We start from the raw sequence: 19,797 nt of genomic DNA on the forward strand, positions 1-19,797 counted from the left end.
GTGGATGGTGCAGAACAACCTGGTTTCGAGTTGCTGCAAGAATGCTGATTTGCAGTATTTTTTTTTGCTTTTGTGGAGAGATGTCTTAGTAATATTTTATGGCTCATAGTAGTATGGGTCCTTTTATGGTAATGGAACTATTTTACATTTATTCCAGCCTAGGTATTGCCTGGTCTGTCTTGGATTTTATTGCTTAAGTATGTCATTCTCTTATGTAGAGCTTACACTGACCCTATCAAATTGATCTTGTCGTGAGGATGCAATTGTTTGTTTTCTTTTTTGGTTACCGTGGGATAGGATATACTCAGTTGCTCCATTGTTGCATGTTTCTGATTTGCTGTACTTTCATTATTTTATCTCTATGAAATCTGGCTGTTAAATTAAGTCCAAGTGATAATCTAGTGTTCTGACTAGAATTTGCATTTCCTGAAATTTATATTAAATGCAATATGTCATTGAAGTATCCAATTTGTGTGTTGTCAGCTGCTCTGGGGGATGGAGACATAGCAACACCGCACTGCAAGGGACCACATCATCCTTTTTGCTGCTGCCCCTTGCCCCAGGGACTAGCTGAACTCCTCATTAGCTAATATCTCTGAAGGATGGATAGAACTACCTTCCTGGATCAGTCAAGACCACTGGTCACCATGCTTTGCCTTGATGTAGTCTCAAAAATGTCATGGATGCAGCCTGCTGCTTCGAATTCTACTTAAAAGAATGATTTTTTTTCCCTTGCTGTTGAAAAAGTAATTTTCCGGATTTCTGCACCAAGCCCCTCTTTTCCATTAGTAGCTTCTGAAGACATTTCCCCACTTAAAGGTGTAGAGGCACCAGGTGCTAGAGCTGCCCTGATGTGAGCTCATGTCTCCAAGGCTGAGGATTAGAGCACCAGCTGTGTGCTGCTGGCCTGGCTGGACTGCCTGTTGGGCCCAGAGCAGCTCCAGATTTGGGGATTGCCTTTCTGGTCGGGGGACAGGGCTGTTCACTGGGGAGAAATCGTTCTGAAGACACTGCACTTTGTGTAAGGCTCCTACAGCACACAGAGTAACCACACAGAATGGAAAAATCAAAAACAAGTGGGTGGTTAAAGAATAAGAAACATCACTAGGAAATTCAGAACTTGGTTATCCCATCAAGTTGCTAGGTAAATCATCCTTCCTTATGCTTTTCAGAAAGCCAACAGCCCTTTCTCCCATATGCAGATCTGTCTCCATGTCTACAGTGTGTTTCAGGATTATTTTTTCTTTTATTACACTTTGTATTAAATGTGTACATGGTGATGTGTCTTTCCTTCAATGATTTCAATAGAATAAGTAGGACAATTTTTTCTTGAACAGCATCTCTTTCTGCTTTGTGCAGTTGATCCAACAAGGCATGTGAGTTGGTAGAAAGGCATCACTTCCTATTAAGGTGCTGTTTGTAGCCTTAGATGTAGAGAGACCTCGGGTATAGCTGAAGAACAAACTCTGGAAGATTAGAAATTCTCTGAGCAATGCTGTAAAAGTGATAAGGTAGAAACAGTTATTCAAAGAATGAAAAAACAGCAACAGACACTGAGTAAATAACTGAAGACAACAAAACAGAAACGAACCCCTAATCATTTAAATCCAAGTAGGACAAGCCTTCCCCTGTTAATAATCCTAACCTTTTTTCAAATAATCCTAACGTTAAATAGAAAGGGATGAGGTGTGTGCATGGATCAGAAGATATATACTCTTCGTGCAACATCTAATTGAAGATGTCATTTATAGATCATACTATTTTGCTGCTTCATTCAAGTTCAAGGAAAGGAAAACAACTTAATGTTTGTAAAGGCTCACATGGATACGTTGGTGGCAAATGTGATGAAATTGGAGTTGGAAGTATTTTCTAGAAAATTGGAAAAAAAGAATTGTTTTGCTCTTCCAAGACACCACTGAAGGCAGTGTTCACTGGCCTTTAGTCCTGTAATGGCTGATATTTAAAGTACAGATGCTGTCTAATTGAAACTTTCATCACACGTTGTCATCTGATCTCTCTTAGTAGTTGCTATATGTAATTTTCTGTGGGATAATTTACATTTACCTGGACTGAACTCTAACTCAGGCTTCGGGGAAAAAGAAAGAGTAAAAAGATTGATCATGTGATTTGTATTTAGTAATGAGAAATTAAATGAGAAATTAAAGTACAGCGCTCTATGCAGACATGGGCATATCTGTCCCTAAATACACACAAGTCCATTGACTCAGAGCCATTGTCAGCAGCATCCAAACAGGTGATAATTTTCCTTCGGAGAGGCCAAATGGCATTTTCCTGGGAGATAGGTATTCTGCTCTAGCAGGACTTACCTGTGTGTGGGAAAGCTGGTAGAGAAGAGAACTTATCTGTCACATTCCCAGGGGAAGTTAAGAGGCCTGGACAGAAATAGCAAATGAAAACCAAGAATGTGTCTTTCAACCAGTTTTGCAATGAAAGATTTTATACTGGAATCAACCAAGATGTATATCAGAATTAAGAATCAAGCTCTGAATGTGTTCTGTACTGAAAGAATCAAATAGAGCTCATTATTATTCAATCTTTTAAAACTGACCTTACTAGACATCTCTTTCATGGCAGGCAAACATTAGTGTCTGCGGAGGCACTGCTTGCTGCCCACGCCTGTGAAATGCATACATATGTTTGGAGAAGTATTTAACAAAACAGCAGTACTGAGTGATTGCCTTTGCTTTCTGAACGTGTATTATCAGTCTGCTTCCTGGCTGCGCAAGGAAGGCAGCTTTTCCAACTACCCTTTGAAATCTTTGCAGACTGAGTTGTTTTATCTTTCAGCTGCTTATTTCTTCCTTGTAATGTTCCTCTGAATGTTATTTACTCACTGTTATCCCTCTATCAGTAAATTCTATTTTATGGGGCTTTCTTCACTAACTGAAATTAAGTGATGTACAGCTTTGTGTGCTTTGGTACATAGCCATAAAAGGATGGGAGATTAACTATGCCACATTAAGGATTATCTCAGCATTTGTATTTCCTGTGAGCTCCTCTTTGGCCATAACTGTAACTCTCATCTGTAAGGATTCTGGTTTATTGACATTTTTAATGCTCAAAGTTACAATTAAGAAGTGAGTTTTCTGTTAACTATTGTAGCAATGCAATAAAAAGATATGAAAATTAATATTCAGAGTGCTGTTGGTGTTCTGATTTCCAGCACCTCGGCTTCTATCTAGTTTGTTTCGCTGGCATTCTGCTTTTTCCCAGTAATGTGCCTCTGAAGTCGTCCAGCAGAAATTCCTGACCCTCCAGGTACCTCAGCTTTCTGTTTCTCATAAAAACAAGACCAAACTCTCTGAAGAGATGCTATAGCTCCACGCGTTGTTCAAGACCTCTTCTCTGATAATGCTTGAAACGGAAGCAGGAATGCAAAGTATGGAGATTCTTCCTGAAGTACTTCCCTGAGATAATAGTTCCCTCAGAGAACATTTTGTTTAATAATGGCATTTATATATGGTTTGCTATACTTTTTCAGGAAATGCAGAAGGCCTAGTTTGGCTTTATTGCATAGGAGTTCAGTCTGTTGACCATAATAGCAGTTCCAATTTATGGGCAAAAATGCTCTTAATGACACATAGGATTTCAACATACACATTTGCTTTTGATTAAATTCTGTAACACATTGGTACACCCATGTAGAACTGACATTTGTCTTTATGAATCTCATGTAAAATGACACTTTGAGTCATGCTTAAGGAATTTACAAGAAGAACATGACAAAACAATGTCCTTTTTGTGAATAGAGCCCATATTGTAAGCTTTTATTGCTTTACCAGTAATACATAATTAAATATGTCTACAAAGTCTGGCTTTGATCCTGGGGCTTTCTTCCCTGGGTTTAAGCTAGATACAGTTCCTGTATCCACGGTACGACTACATAGTAGGTAAGGTTTATATCCAGGCTGCACTTTTAAAATCAAATCTCTTGTGAATTCATTGTACTCCCAAGATAATCTCAAAGAACAGTTTAAAGCTACAATTACACTAAGATTTCAAGTCAAAAGGTCTGAGAAGAGATTAAGGGTAGAACATGGCTGCAGATGGGCAGCAGCAGATGGGACACGCCACAAAGAGCACTCACTGTTGCTGTGAGGCAGCGTGATCCTTGCAGAAAGCTGAGCCAGCAGCACCACAGAGCCCTGTTCTGCAGGCATCAGGGATGAGGCTCACTCCCAGGCTCTGTGCAGCAGGTTATGGAAAAGCTGGGAAGGGGAAAGATATGTTGGAGTTCTGTAGAAATACAATGGAGGAGTCATTAAAAAATCATTTGCTCGTGATATCTTCTTTCTTTCCACATCATTGTTTTGCCAAATCTTTCTTACACAGGAAAATTAACAGCTGACAGCTATTTTGCTTTTAGGTTGTCCTGAGCTGTGTCTTGTCTGAGAAATGCTATGGGGCATATCAAAGTAATTTTCTTGAAGACAATTAACTTGATATCTTTCCAGTGAAAAGTGGTTTAGTTTTAAGTGTTCAGCATCTGAAGTTCCTTCATTGAACTTCTAAAATAGTAACTAACCATTTACTTTCATGACAAAATGTTATGATGTTATTCTTTAATATTTTCTTTCCAAGGCTATTTGGTTATAGTTCTTTGAGAAATTGTGTAATTAATGTGACTTAGAAGATTTTTGGGTATCTGCTTAGGAAATCTGATACACATACAGTGGCTGGATACGTTTTGCGTTGTTTATTTCTAATTCCATGTTTTGGAAACCTTCCTAGAAGGACAGTCAGAGAGCAAAGAAAGGAGGGTGTGAATGCTGCCAGGGAGGATTTATACAAGGACTGACATGAGCAGAACTCTCCTCCTGCCCCATACTTTGAGGGCTGCAGTGTCTCACAGCTGACTTGAGAGACAGCCAGGCTGTGTAGGGCAAGGTGATGTATAGGAGAGGCAGTGTCTGTGTATTTGAGTAAGAGAAACCTTTGCATCATGTATATGGAAACTGAGTTGCTTCCATATTGCCCTAGAGCATCTTTTTAAAGGATGGACACTAGGTGGGACGAGGCAGAGACCAGGGAATTTAACAGTAGCTACTGGATATGTTGAGTACTCATAGCCCTGAGAAGGAGGATCTCAGGTTCATCAGAACAGCAGCCTTCTCGCAAGAAGTTTGTACCTGCCCTAGCTCTGTGTGGCAGGAAACTTAGGAGGGTTTGATGGAGTTAGTAACAGCTTCATCTGTTTTTACAGTCAGGGCTCAGTGTTCAGTTATGTTCCATGTTCAGCACTGGTTTTTCATTTCTTCTGGAGAGACAACCTACATCATCAGTGCCATTCGTCTGTGGCATAAACTGGAGCCTAAAATGGAGCCAAATACAAAGCTTAGTGGGAATCTGATGTCGGAATAAGAAACAAGAATGAACAACTGCAAGTTAATTCATGACTACTGCAAAGCACCTGAATTTACAGTTAAAGCCTTCAAACCATCTGCACATGGGTTCTAATCTTCATTTTCAGTGTGTGAACAGCACTCCTTATAGCTATGGTTCCTAACACCTCTTAGAAGACCTTATTGTCCATTGTCCCTGGCATCCAGGCTTACACTGTTCACATGGAATGCTGTGTATCTGGCTTTGATTGATATCTGGAAATATCAGCACTGAGTTAAGCCATCATATCCATAAAAGACAGGCTGTTTCTTTTCTCGAAGTAAAAAGCAAGCAAGCATATATACAATAAAACTATCCTGAAGTTTCTAGTTGCTGTAGGTGAACAACTTACAACTAGCAGAAGGGTTGTTCTTGAATCAGGTATGTTTTTTTTTATTTCCGATTTTCCCAATAAATAAGCCTTGTATTTCCTGAGTGGAAATTTTCAAGGGCAGAGTAGCAAATTCTCATGGATGTCCCACCTGCAGTGAAGATTCTTTGCCCCCTCAGGGCATATGTGCTTGCTGCACTGCATCTACACATCTTGAAAGAGGATTTGAATGGACTTACCTTCCACTGCCTGTGCCTGTAATTGTGGCTTCAGGCCATGTGACTGGGACCTGGCTTCTCTCAATGTCACAAGTCCCTGTGTAATCACCTCCGCCCATAAAGGGAGGGAGGGATGACCAGTTTCACAAATTCCCTCTGTTAGATTACAGTGAAAATGATACCAGAGTCTAAAGACAATCATCAATTTTGATGAGAATCTCTGTGCTACAATTATCTTAAAAGTGTTGGCGCTCTTACAATTCTATCTATCCAAGCTGTGCAGATGAACCATACAACTTTATAAGAAGTTGAAATAAACTTTATGTTACTTAGCAGCTTTATGAAGGAAAAAAAAAAAAAAACAAAACAGGGTGGGGAGGGGAATAGGGATGGATGGAGGAAGAAACCACCAGTTTGTGTTCCAGTGTTGGTCCAGCCACAGGACCAGCCCTATGTCTGTGACAGTGTTCATCCAGTAGTCCTAAGGTTCTGGAGTCTCCCTGAGCTTCTCTCAGACATCTTTTTATGCCCACTAGATTTGCTGCATTCACAATCAGCAAGTTCACTGTCAACAGCTCCACAGTCAAAACTCTGCAATCAACATCTGTTTGAACAGGGAGTTTTGGCCAAAGCAAGGCCGCTCTGTTTCCTGAGGGTTCCCTCCTCCAACCAGCCGTTAGCTTGTTGTCATGGCAATGCTTTTATCTTGTGACTGTTTGAGACAGTGCCAGGCAGACTGCAGATAAAGGGTTTTTCGTTGGTCTGCTTCTCTGGGTTTCACAAGTTGCCAGTCACTGCGCAGACAGCGTAGGACAGGAAGGATGACGATGTGAGACTGACTGGGGAAGCATTTGTGTGTGAGGAGGGAAGTTTGAAGCAGATGTGCTTGTGATGTCATGATTAAGTTTTCCAAAAAAAACACTGAAATGTTCACCTTCTCTCTCTAATGGCTTTTGTGAGAAAAATGTTATTTTTTTAAACACTTTTTACTGGTTTTCTTTCCCATCTATATCAGATCTGGATACAACCTACTCTGGTACACTGAGCTCTTTTCTCACTGCACTTCCAAAACCTGCTTATTGTGTAGTAATATTCTTGTTTGTGCTTTACTTATTGGATTCGCAGCGATGTTAAATTTGTTGCATCCTCAAAACAGATCTCCTATTTATCACTCTTAATTATAGAACAAAGTCTCTTACATTACTAATATAATGGGCAAACAGGAACAACTTACACAGTTTTGAGACTGCAAAAGAAGCAGAACAAACTATGTGATGGTTCTGTTTTTAATAAACCCTCTCTACACAGATCCTTATTTCTATATTAAGCTTATATTGAGGTTATTTCTGTGAATCTCCTAAGCAATCTGACTGTGTATTGCAATGACATTCCTTATTTCAGCACATAGGTTTTTTTTTTTTTAAGCTTTGGTTCAGTTTTAATTATCCTGCAAGTAAAATATCTGTTTCTCTACTTTAATTCTTCCCATCTCTATTACACTCACAAAATTACACATCAATTTACATGACAAGTGATAGACTTCAGATACAGTATATCTTCTGTTAGGCGAATATTCTCCAGCACCCAAAGGATGCTGTGCTGTTCTTGTGCTTCTCCTTCAGTTCACGTGGAGAACTGCCTACCCCCATGCTTTCGTTTCTCCTCTGTGATTTCAGTGCCATTGGCAGATGTGTGTTTTCTTTACTTTCTTTTGCACCGGAGCTATGGCAGGACTTATCTCACTTCATAGACACAAGAGTTACTCACAGCACTTGATTGTCAGGTTTTGTGTGAGGGCAGCTGGGTACTGGAAATTATCAGGGAATTAGGGCTGACTTCTCATGTGTACTTAAGTCATTTATTCCTATGACTTTGAACTAAAGCTATTTTTTCTGTTAGTATCTTACTGTCTTATATCTTAGTCTCTTACAGCAGCCATCAATGTAAAATGCAATAGACTCATCCACAGAGAGATGAACTGTGCAGAGACAAGTGTGGGACTTCGTAGCTGCAGTATAGAAGAAGCTGCATAAAAAGTTGTCTCCTTCCTCACTGCAAGGTGAGACTACAAGCAGCCTGTGTGACATCCTAACGTCAGCAGTTGAACTGTATGCATGAAGCACGAGGTCACAGTATGCCATCAGAAAGAACATAGCTTTCTCATCAGAAGGACATTTTGATTGCGTTAATAGCTGGCATTCAAAATTAAAGAGTTTTTGAAATATGGAGCCCAACTTGATTTATATATTTCTGGAGGAGTATTGATTTTTTATAAAGCTATCCCAGGTAACTTGCACTAGAACCTGCAGTTAAGCCTTGACCTGGTACTTTTTGATAGAAAGAGAACTCTACGGCTTCATTCAAGCATGGATATTTCGAAGCAGATATTTGCAAACTCAGAAAAAAAGACCTTTTCATTAATCCATCATTCTGGAAACAGTCACACTAACCCACAACCACATACAAATACAAAAATCCTAATGGGACTATTTTCTTACTAAGCTTGTAATAGTTTACATTCACCTAATGGCCTGAGGTTATAAGCAAACTGCTCAATTAGAGAATTTAGGCTGGTTGCCCACATATTTTAGAGCAAATTATCCCTTCACAGATGCAGAACCCCCTATATAAAATGCCTAAACAGTATTTCCTGTCTTAAAAAAAAAAAAAAGCAAAAAAAAAAAAAGGCAAAAAATACTATTCCCTAAATTCCCACCTTAACCTAGCAAGTATTTCTCTTTATGCAGGCATAACCGTTTTTATGGAGAAATACTTGTTTTTGCCTCACATAACTCGATCTAGACCCTTTTGTTGGAATGTTTTTAACCTTCTGAGCAGCTAAAAAATGCTAATGCAACTTGATTTTTTTTTTTTGCAAGTTTTTGAAAAGTAGCTTCTCACTCTCCTTATTAGCAACAGTGGAACACAGAGGTGGTCTGCAGGTATTCTGGCCTTCTGAAGCTTCAAGAACTATAGACCTTCCCCTTCAAAGGGCATTCTGAATTCAGAGTTATCTTTTAGCTCTTCTACTGGTACTACTTTTTCTGCTGCTTCTTTTATTTAAAAGAGAGGCTGATGATTTCAACCTATAAACACCTATTAAAAGTTCCTCACCCTATTATGCTGAGCTGCTGCTCTTAATTGTATGCAGCTGGGTGGATCTTTGAATTCTTCTTTCAAAAGCACAAAGAATTTAAAACTACAGTGATCCCAGTTTTCAGCTCTTCACATCATACCCGCTTCTGGAATCGAGATAAGTGTGACTCTGTGTGCAGAAAGCCAGTACCTTCCTCAGATAGCTCTGGAAGCAGACCAGATGCAATCCCCTTCGCAAATGGAAGTATTTTATGTCTATGCTGCAAGTGACTCAACTGTTGTGAGCATCAGTACAGCGCCTTTTCTCCTGTCTGAGATCCAGATTAAAGAATCAGGTTCTGCTACCTTTTGCCTTGCTTGCACACTTTTGAAGCATATGAAGGCTTTTTCCCATGATTTCAGTTGAGACAGGAGCTTGGTCTTATAGCACAGGGTAGCTAGATATCCTCACAGAAAATACTGCTTAAATCAAAGAGCAAGTTGTGTTCATCTGAAGACAGAATTGAGCTCAAACTATGAACCTATATGTAATATCTTGAAACTTAATAGCTAAAAAGCCTTTTTTGTAAAGCAATAAGGCTGTGAGGAAACACTTGAACACCCAAGAACATCTTTGAGCAGATGTGCCCACTGTAATTTGACATGCTTAACAACATTTTCACTTCTAATTGCCTTGAGCATTGAAAGTCTTTGCATAGTCTGATCTTCTGCAGAAGTCAGAATCTGTGGGATTTCTCCAGTGTGGCACCCAACACAAGCTGTCACTTTTGAAGGTGCATGTGTTATAAAATTAGAGAACAGAACAATACCCTGGACATATACACAGCTCAGATAACACAGAAGTAATGGTAAATATAGAACTACCTATACACTTCCTTGTAACTTCACTTGTCTGCAAGAGTTGTGATGGGAAATAGTAGAAAAAAATAGATTAAAATTGCCAAGTAATCTATGAGATATGTGTCACAGATGCATAGGAGGAGGTAGGCATAGAAAACAAGCTTTTTCATTGTATTTCTCCTCAGGATACCCACAGCTGTGCAGAACCCGGTAGTGTTTTCGGAAAGCAACCAACTAACGTTCTATTTAGATAATGATGAAGGATTAGGCCCTGAATTTGCTGAAGGAATAGAGAACTTGCAAGTTCGAGAGTAAGAATACTGCAGGATGAAAGGTGATATCAGCACAATACAAATAGTTGAGCACAGTATGAAGATGCAAGGAATTATTTCACATGTAAAGCAATGAATTGATAGATGTCAATATGCATACTTTTGTAAGCAATGTTAAAGGAGGAAGAATTCATGAAATTTTGGAAATTTCTGGTGAAATTTAAGATCAGTGGCCTACAGGTGGATATTCCCCTAATAGGACAGTCACGTTCTTATTGGTGACCGTTGGTGACTGGGAGTTGGTGGCAGTTCTGTCAGTAGGGAAAGGATAACACTCAGGAAAACTCTTAACTTCACCAGAAAAACAAGAGGGGAACAGCCATTGGTATTTTCAGATGCGCTGGTTAAGCAGAGTTTCTTCTATTAATATGAAATTTCCTTGTTAAAAAACAGAGTGGATTCCTTCCAAATCTAAGGAACATATCAAAGGAATATACTAGTATAATAGGACTCGAGATCAAACCAGAAATTCTGTAGCAACCTGAGTAAAACCAAAATGCCCAATCTCTCTGTGTGATAGAATTTGATTAAAGTTTATTGGCTTTTTACTACAATTTTCAATTTGACAGGCCCTACTAAAGCTAAAATTGAATTTCATATACAAAGCTTATGTGGTTATGTTTGTTATTAGCATTGTCTTCCCCAGAGATATTTGGATTTTGTTTAACTGAAAAACAAGTTAAATAAACGAATTGCATGACTAAGACAGTTATATGATGTGATCTTTTCCTTTCATTCTAGAGATTGTGAGTTTTAGGATACATGTTTAGGAGTTTGTGGTTGCTTTTCTTTAAATCTAATACTATGGACTTATAACGTTTTTGTTCAATGTTCTGCTCTTTTCATATAAAGTTCCGTGTCCTGGCCAATTTATGACCAGACTTATCCAATAAACAAGTTTGTAGGAATTCATTTATAGATTGTTAGAAATGTGTGGTGCCTGCACTTTTCCCAGCAATAATGTAATGATTTATTTTTACTGTTAATTTTAAGTTATATTACAACAACAACAACAAAAAAAAAAAAAAAAAAAGAAAGAAAGAAAGAGGGGAGGGATGGGGAAATTTGCATATGTCAGAAATTACTTTCCTAGATATACTGGAAAAATATCAGAAGATGCACATAGGTGAAGGCTAAAACAATGCCCATTGAGTATGGATGGGCTCCTCCAATTTAGATGCCTCTAAAACATTTAAGAGACTTGATTTCCAAAGTTTAGACGCTTAATACTTTCTAAAAATGAGATCCACTGCAGTATTTCAGCTGAACCCACTGAAAGTTTTCTTCGGGAAGTAAATTGGAAAGTAAGCAAGCAAGCCAAATAGGGAAGATTATGATCTGTAAAGATGTTTATTAGATCAATATAAGTCAGTATGTTACTGAATAGGAGGCATATATTTGTACTGTGGAGGTTTTCAGGACCCAATTTGCTAGCCATGAAGTATTCAAGTGCAGAACAGAGACAACACCAAAGCGTTTACAACTTACAGGAAACAAACAGATGGGCCACGAATAAGATAGTATCGCTTTTTTCCCCCTCAAATATGTATATTTTTTCAGTGATTTTCTCTGTGCACTATGGAGTCAGATCTTTTGTGAAAATAAGACGTTGTATTTTAAAGGACAGTCTCCTAAGAGAGAGAGAACTAGCATGGTAAGAATGTTTCCATTGTATATTAGATTAAGATGTTCAAGTTCAGCACCTATCTGTTTTAAAGATAACTAAACGAATGTGTAAAATAAGACAGTCCATTGTAAAGAAGCGCACAAAGCATTACAGCAGGTTTTTGTGATATTCTGCCATGAAATAATTGATCTACTACTGAAAAAATGATTTAAAGTAACTCAGACACAACAAAAATATGTATTTTGCCCTAAAGCAAACCTCCTAGACTTCACAATGTACTATTTTCTTTATATCTGAGTATTCTAGTAAACTCTTCTTCTCAGGAGGACTCAACTTGATGTGCTGCCTGTGATGAAAAACAAACCAAGTTCATCTTCTAATATATTTTATTCTGGTTTATGTTACTTAAAGAATGTAAACCTTATTTCACACTTTTTTTCTTCCAACATCCCCTCTGGACTCTACCTTTGACTTTTTACGCCTTGCCCTTACTTTCCACCATCCTACCCACCAGGTGACTGTGTCGGTATTTGAGCAGAACATGAAGAGCACCCAAACAGTTTGAAGTAGAAACAAAATTAAATACTCCAAAATGCAAGTTCCTAAACGTGTTTTGAAAACTCGAGATATATTAATATAATCTAAACACTTCTGTGTCATCAAAACAGCCTTGGAATGACCTTGAATCCTATGATTTGGAGTCACTGGAGTTATTTGTTACTACACAGAATATTCCTTTTTCTTTTTTCATCTTCTACATATATTTAAAGAAATTGCCTTGTATTAAGAAAACAAACACATTTGACATCTTAATACAAATAATTCAAGCTTTCTTTCAGACTTTTGGTGGTATGTTGTAATAAAAGAAAGTTATGTTGATTTCACTGGGAGTTTTGCATGTTGAAGGCATTGTAAACTCAGATCTTATCTAAGACTTAAAACTGTAATAGCTTTGGCAAAGAATAGTAGCTGAGGTACGTTCTGAAATTCTGAATGCTTTAAAATTTGTTTTTTTGAAAGTTATTTGAAAATAGTGTGTGTGAAAGGACTAACAGAGGTTATATAATTTAATATGAACACAAAATAACTGTTCTTTGTCCTTCTGCTTGCAAGATAGTCATTTGCTTTCAAGAGGAACTTCTAATATTTGTCATCTTTATCCGAATGAAATTACAGATAGTTTTACATGTGGATTTTATTATATGAATTCTTTTATAAGCCTGCTATTTAACATGATTATACGAATTATGAACTGTGATTTTATTTGTTTCATAATCTTTGTATGACTTGCCATTACTTTTACATGTCTATGTCTGGTAATACGCACCTTTGAAACAGTGCCAAAAATATTTATTGTCCTATTTTTGGCATTCTGGGACTACATGGTTCCGTTTGGTTTCCAAGCAGAACAAAGGCTATTAGCAGATCCAGTACGCAGTACTTTGCTGAAAATAATTTTTTATACAAATTTAATACTTCATTACAGTAAGCTTTTTTAACAATCACTAGTATGTACAAAATGCCTTTAATGTAGGTAATATTCTATCTACTATTTTGAGAAGTTATCAAAAGCAAAATATATGTACTAATTAGAACTTTCCTTCTCATTGCCTGTCTCCTCCAGCTTGACTAATCGGTGAGCATTAAAATGCAGTCAGGTTGAATGGAAATGGTGCACTGCTCCTGCACTTGTTTGTGCTCCATACACATGCACACAGTGTCCTGGAAGGGAGGCTTACTGCTGAAAGAGCAGCACATTCCCATTCACCCCTTGAATCTCATTCACTTAGTTCCAAATTCCATTATTCTTCTATAAAAATCTTAAGGCCACAGGAGTTTCACTCAAATTATTTCATAATTTGGCCCTCATTTTGTTGTGTTAGTTCCCACTTTGCCCAGTAGGCACAGCCATATTTAAAAGGCTATTGGATAGCATTCTTTATTTTATTTAGCTTCAAGGACATGCATGTTAATAAAATTTAAGGATATCCTTACATGTTTATTGAAGAGGAGGAATCCCGCTGAATCAGAACCCTAATTTGTGTAAAGAGTAAACTGCTCCATGAAGCAAAAATAATATAGCTGACTTAGATATTAGTACAGCTCAAATAATTGCAGTGAGAATAATCAGGCTTTAACTGGGAGACTGGGGAAAATTGATTTAGTGTTTTTTTCTTTTTACAAAACATAGAGTTACGGTTTACACAGTCTTTTTTCTAACTATAAACATATATTACTCATTATGAACATTAAAAAGTCAGATACTTGAAGTTAAGCCCATCAGGGAAGGGTATGCACTTCTACATGTATCATAACTGCTGTGAAAGTTATCCATACAGGATTGGAAGCACAACTTATCACAAATATAGGCAAAACCATTTTTCTGCTTCTCATGTGTCAGTTTCATGCTTGGCTCCTTCTGTTTGTTCGTTAGATGCTAGTGACGGAATAAACACACACATTTCAATGTTTTATGAGAAAGTACTTTCCTGATTCATTGCGCCACAAAAATAATCCAAATTTTTACTACGTTTCCAAACATGCTGTCAGAGACTTACAGTAGTCAAATGAAGATGACATCGCCATTCTTTTTTAAAACATGATGGAAAAATTCATAATCTAGGGTGCCAACCAAGAGCCACAAAGGTGTTTTCTTTTATATATTTTACTTAAATCTTTCAAATGATTACTTGTTTACTTCAGAACAATAAGAAGCAAAATAATAATAGTTTTCTTGAATTGGTAAAAATTAAAATGTTTCCATGTAGCTATGTCTAATAAATTATTTTTTTCTGAAGTGAAATTTGATAAGACATTCACAGATTCCCATTAATTACTGTGTGTTTGTTTATGAAATGCCACACGCACCTATGCTGTTCAGGATGCCCAGGAAGCAGAGTCTGGGCCCCAAGAAATCTGATCCAATGCTGGCTTGATTCAATTTGGCTTCTGCCATCATAGCCAGCTGGGCATGTTCTGCTGGGGATGGCATATGAGGAAGTTGCAGCAAACCAGCCCCGACAGCTTCACTCACTCAGCCTTGTAGGGTAGCTGTGCAGGTAGAAGGCAGAGCTGAGTGGCCAGTGCCTGGACAGTGTTCCTGGCAGCTCAGGCTCACTTTAATTACTGAAGTGCCTACAGCACACGAGGAAGTGATCTGAAGAGAAGCTGTGCTGTTGTGGCGTACAGCAGTGAACACAGGATTAGCTAAGTGAAACTGAGGAGCTGTGTCATAGCACTCTGCTATTTGCTCAGAGCAATGAGACATACAGTGGCATGTAATTCTCAAACTCTTTCAATGACAACACAGTGAGAGTACTGATGAGATGGCAGCAGATGCAGACCGTAGTCAATAGTGGTATGAATTAGTAGGGTCAGCGATCTTAAAGCTATCTGCATACACACTTTTGCTGCAGTGACATCTCAAATTGCAATGTAGATGGTGTTTCAGTTTCAGCATCTAAATGAATTAAACTAGATGGCCTCACTTAGTCTGCTTAGTCTTGTTTAGGGTCTGCTTTAAGAGGATGCTGAGCATACTTTGGGTGCCTAATTAAAAACCTCAAGTAAACACAAGCTAGCAAACTTGAACTACTTCTAACCAAATAACATTTTCCTAAGAATGTATAGGACCATATATTTATTTAGAAAATAAATCAGATTACTAGACTGCATTTAATGCTGAGCAGTGTGTGCTACAAGTGTTATCGCTTCCCAAAGGCAAGAAACGGTGTGAGGTGAAAACATTTAAAAGAAGTTTATTACTGATTGCTTAGTATTCTGGGAAGGGAGGGGCTAAAAGTGCTGAATACTCTCTATGATGCTGGGGAAAATTCTGGGGATGTTCTCTGCTGCTAGATCGTACACAATCATGTCAAACACCAATCCCAGGATTTTAAAAGGAATAGATTTAGAGTTTTAATATTCTGCAGGGGGCAGTTTTGAACCAAATCAATAAAAGTTTTAGTTTAACTGATTTGAAATTATGGTTCTATACTCAGATTTATTATGTTCACCAGAAACATGGGCACATTTTCTTCTTTTAGGTGGATTTGGGCTAGTTATACTCTGAAGCAAACAGATCACTGCATACTGTCATGTCATGTCACATAGCTGAGAGACTTCTCTGTGTGAAAGGTTCAATAATGATGGCTATCAACACCTTCTTAAAGTTACCAGTTAAATAGATTAATGATTGCATAGCAGTGATTAGAACTTAATGGAGGAGGCCTGCTCCAAGATACAGCTTTCATGACGGTGCCCAAGGACAAAGTACAGTCTGGGATGTCCCTCATGATTCTGGTTCAGCCCTGTGTCAGGGTTGGTACTTGTGACTTTAAAAAGTTTATGGCGATATAAAAGGTGGAGAGGCTTCTTGGAGATGATACTGTTGGCTGTAGCATTATAAAAACAAACAAACCAATACAACAAACAAAACAAACACTCCAACACATGGTATCATCGTCATCTAGGTTTATTTAAAGTGGATGCTTTGCTACACCTTGGAAAAAGACATAAAAATGCTTAAATATTTTAGCTTAAGATTTAAATCAGCTTCTTTCCAGCAACACACCACAGTGAAATATGAAAATGAGAAGTAGACTGCAGCTGTGTTTATCAGAAAGCAAAGAAAAAAAACCCCAAAGATGTTACGTCAGCAGAATAGTGATAGTTACAAGGATATAAGCAGATGTGGCTAGGAGAACAAGCTGAAGAGAAGATACCCAACCTTTTTCCTTTTGGAAAGGAAGGGTCTCATAGTGAGGAAAACAAAGCTGGATGTGCAGCTTACAGCTGTGACCTCTGCAGCTAGTAGCAAAGCAACTTCAGTGCATCCAGCGGCTCTGCACTGACTGCTATGTTTTTGTTCTGAAACTCTTTCTAGACTGTCATTCACAGTGTTGGTTGGCTGATATTGTAACTAATAATGTTGAGTGGTAGGATTCATTGTGAATACTGGCAGAAGCAAAAAGAATTAATTTCCTAATGTCAAAACTAAGAATGGATGCCTGGCAGATGACCAGATGCAGCAGCTCCACTACTTAAAGCACAAAGCTGATCAGTTATCTGAAAAGTAACTTCGATATCTTGCATGTCTTTCTCCAGCCTTGTTTATTTTCCGTAACATTTAAGATTAATGTACTGTGTCTGGGTGGGACGGAGTTAGCTTTTGTCCCAGCAGCGCCCATATTGCCGTGTTTGGGATTTTTTGGCTACAAAAGCGTTGATAACACACCAGTGTTTTGGCTATTGCTGAGCAGCACTTGCACGGCTTTTTCTCACTTTGCCCCCTCAGTGAGAGGACTGTGGTGGGCAAGAAGATAGGAGAGCACACACGGGGTAGCTGACCCGAACTGGCCCAAGGGATGCTCTGTACCAGAGAACGGCACGCTCGCCAATAGAGCTGGGCTAGCAGACAGCAAGAGACTTTGTCCTCCATGTAGACGTCGCTTGCAGACTGGCTGGGCATCGGTCTGCTTGTTGGAGGCGGTGGGTGATCTCCTTTGCACCACTTCTCTTTCATTCCTACACTTACTAAGCTGTCTGTTAACCCGACCCACGAGCTTTCCTACTCTCACGCTTCCCGCTCTCTCCCTGATCCCCCTGCAGCGGCGCGAAAAGGGGCTGCGCAGGCGTTCCCCGCCTCCCAAGGTCAACTCATCCAAACGAGAAAAAAAAACAGTGGCCAGGTTGTGCTACGCGGTTAGACGCAGCGGCTCGGCAGTGCGGGGGTCAGCTGAAGGTGCGCACTTTCTGCATACGAATTTCCACCTTGAAGGAACTACCACCTTTCTTTCTCAGCTCCGCACAGCCGCAGCCGTAAAAACTCCTACGCGGGGGAACTGAGGAGCAGCGACTGCACACACGGCAGCGCCCTGCGCTCCTCCAGCTCCTCCGCACCGGCCGCGCCAGCCCGGAAAGCCGAGCGCAGAACGAAACCACCACACCGCGGCCGCTCCCCTCCCCCGCCGCTGCGCGCCCCGCGGCGGGACGGCGCTGATTGGCTGGCGGGGCCGCGCGGGGGCTGATGGGAGCGCCGCCGGGGCGGCCCGGCCCCTCCTTCGGCGGGCGGCGGCGGGATGCGCGGCCCGGCGCGCGGCAGGTACGTGAGGCGGGGAGGAGCGCCTGGCCCGGCTCCACGCGCGCGGACTTGCCGGCCCGAGGGGCGGACGGGGCGCCCGGCACTTCCCGCGCGCCGAAACCGGAGCCGCCGGCGCGGCCCCCGCCCTCCCCTCGCCCGTTGACAGCCGGCGGCCCCCCGGGGAGCGCGGCGACGCAGGCTCGGAAGAGGAACCGCGGGCGGGAGGAGCGTGCGGGGCTTCCTCGTGGCGGCGGGCGGGGGACCGGGAGGGAACTGCCGCTCGGCACGCGCTGTCCGGCCCCGGGCGCGCTATGGGGCGCGCAGGGCTCCTGGGCCGCCGCCCCGCGCTCCGTGTCCTATTGGCGAGCCGCGCTTCTTTGCGGCTTGGGAGAAGCGCGGCACCTCGGGATGCTTCCAAGCAGATGGCAGCGAAGCTGGTAGCTAACAAAAGTCAGCGTCTGCCTCTAACGGAGGTACCGGGGTGGGGAGCGGTGCGTGGCAGGTGATGCTCGCGGTTTACGTTCACCTGTCTGAGGCGTTCGGAGCTTCTGCTGCTGTTATGGGTGTCTGAGGCCAGCGGGAGCCTGGGCTGTGGGTGGAAACAGAGCGAGCAGACCCGGACACGCGGTTTGGAGGTGGCACTTCCATCCCTGGGTGTGATGGTGAGCACCTGATGGAGTCTACGCAGGAGCAAATTAGTAGGCTTGCAGAATACCTGATTTAAATGGCACTCCCCTTCCCTTCGGGGGTGCTATGCCTGTGTGTCTGTATGCAGAGTCCTGACTGCGACTTTCTGAGCCTTCCTTCCTTTCAGTATGATTTGATTTGATGTTATTTAGTCATCAATTTCAGTGTGTTAGTTCTTAACATTGGGGATTTTAATTTCTAGAGAGCTTTTTAATCATAAAACATCTTTGAACTTAGCTTGAAGAAATCTGAAAGCGGTGATGACATTCTGCATGCTTTTGGGCCCTTTCTAAGGGGAGCCCTGAGGGTACCTGGTGTTGTTTGGGCCCTGCGTTAGCTCTGAAACAGAGTGCTACCTGTGCTGCTAGCTATGGGAGGCAGTCTGCCTGACTGTGTAGCTTGGTGAGATGTAATGAGATCATCAAACCATTTTCTTCCCCTGGATGAGTAGATTGGTGACTTCTGTAATTGTGCACAATCCACTCTCTTTCAAAAGAAAAGCCTTTCCTTCCTGCTCTAGCTATCCTTCTGTGGCATATTTGCTTTTTCCTAATTAAGCTGCCTCTTTTTTGGGTAGAGGAGATGCTACCATGGTGTGGTTTTTTTTTTTTTTTTTTTTGTGATTTAGGCAATAGAAAACAGTAATTGTGTTTTTGTGACCTTCTATGTAGTATGTAGTTTTCACAACTCTTGTATTGTTTTTTTTTTTTAAAGGCTAGTGTTCATCTATCTTATTTGTACATTAAATCAGTGGTAATGTGTGTGGAATTGTGTCCTGTCATAGCAGTGCATAATGAGTGAGAAAAACAGCTCTGTGCTGAAGAAGTCCATTTTCTGAGGGAGGAGGAAGGAAAGTGTCTGAAGTGATCCATAGTAAACACAGAAAATTCTCCATCTGGTAACTAAGGATTAAGTGACTAAATTGTAAATGTGAATTCAGTGGCCCTAATCCTCTTTGGAGAAGAGTTTTGGTAATACTGAGTCACTGGCAGTATCCATAAAGCCTGTCGCTCTTGTGATTCATATAAAATTATACATGTGATGACAGTTGTCAAACCTGTTTCCCTTCCAGATGCTTTCCAGATAGTTTGAAAGACATATGATAGGTACCACTATGAACATGTTGTTGACAGAGGTCTGCAACACCAATGGTTCGTGAGCAATCTTTGCACGCAGGGCCC

The 19,797-nt window shown here is 40.5% G+C and overlaps 1 protein-coding gene across 4 annotated transcripts in view; it reads left to right on the forward strand.

Annotated features, from left to right (window-relative positions):
- The first annotated feature begins 17,808 nt into the window (after nt 1-17,808).
- LNPK (lunapark, ER junction formation factor) overlaps nt 17,809-19,797 on the forward strand; it is a 38,765-nt gene continuing 36,776 nt past the window's right edge. For 2 of the 4 annotated variants that reach the window (XM_085227817.1, XM_085227818.1), the window contains exon 1: nt 17,810-17,950. Coding sequence is in view for 1 of the 4 variants with exons in the window: in XM_085227820.1 (XP_085083946.1) it covers nt 17,876-17,950 (75 nt within the window). In the remaining 3 variants the exon portion in view is untranslated. Of the gene's footprint in view, nt 17,951-19,797 lie in introns of all 4 variants that reach the window. The other 2 variants (XM_085227819.1, XM_085227820.1) reach the window with 2 other exon arrangements.

This window comes from Meleagris gallopavo, chromosome 7 (genome assembly GCF_905368555.1).
Source record: "Meleagris gallopavo chromosome 7, MGAL_WU_HG_1.1, whole genome shotgun sequence".
Classification (NCBI taxonomy): domain Eukaryota; kingdom Metazoa; phylum Chordata; class Aves; order Galliformes; family Phasianidae; genus Meleagris; species Meleagris gallopavo.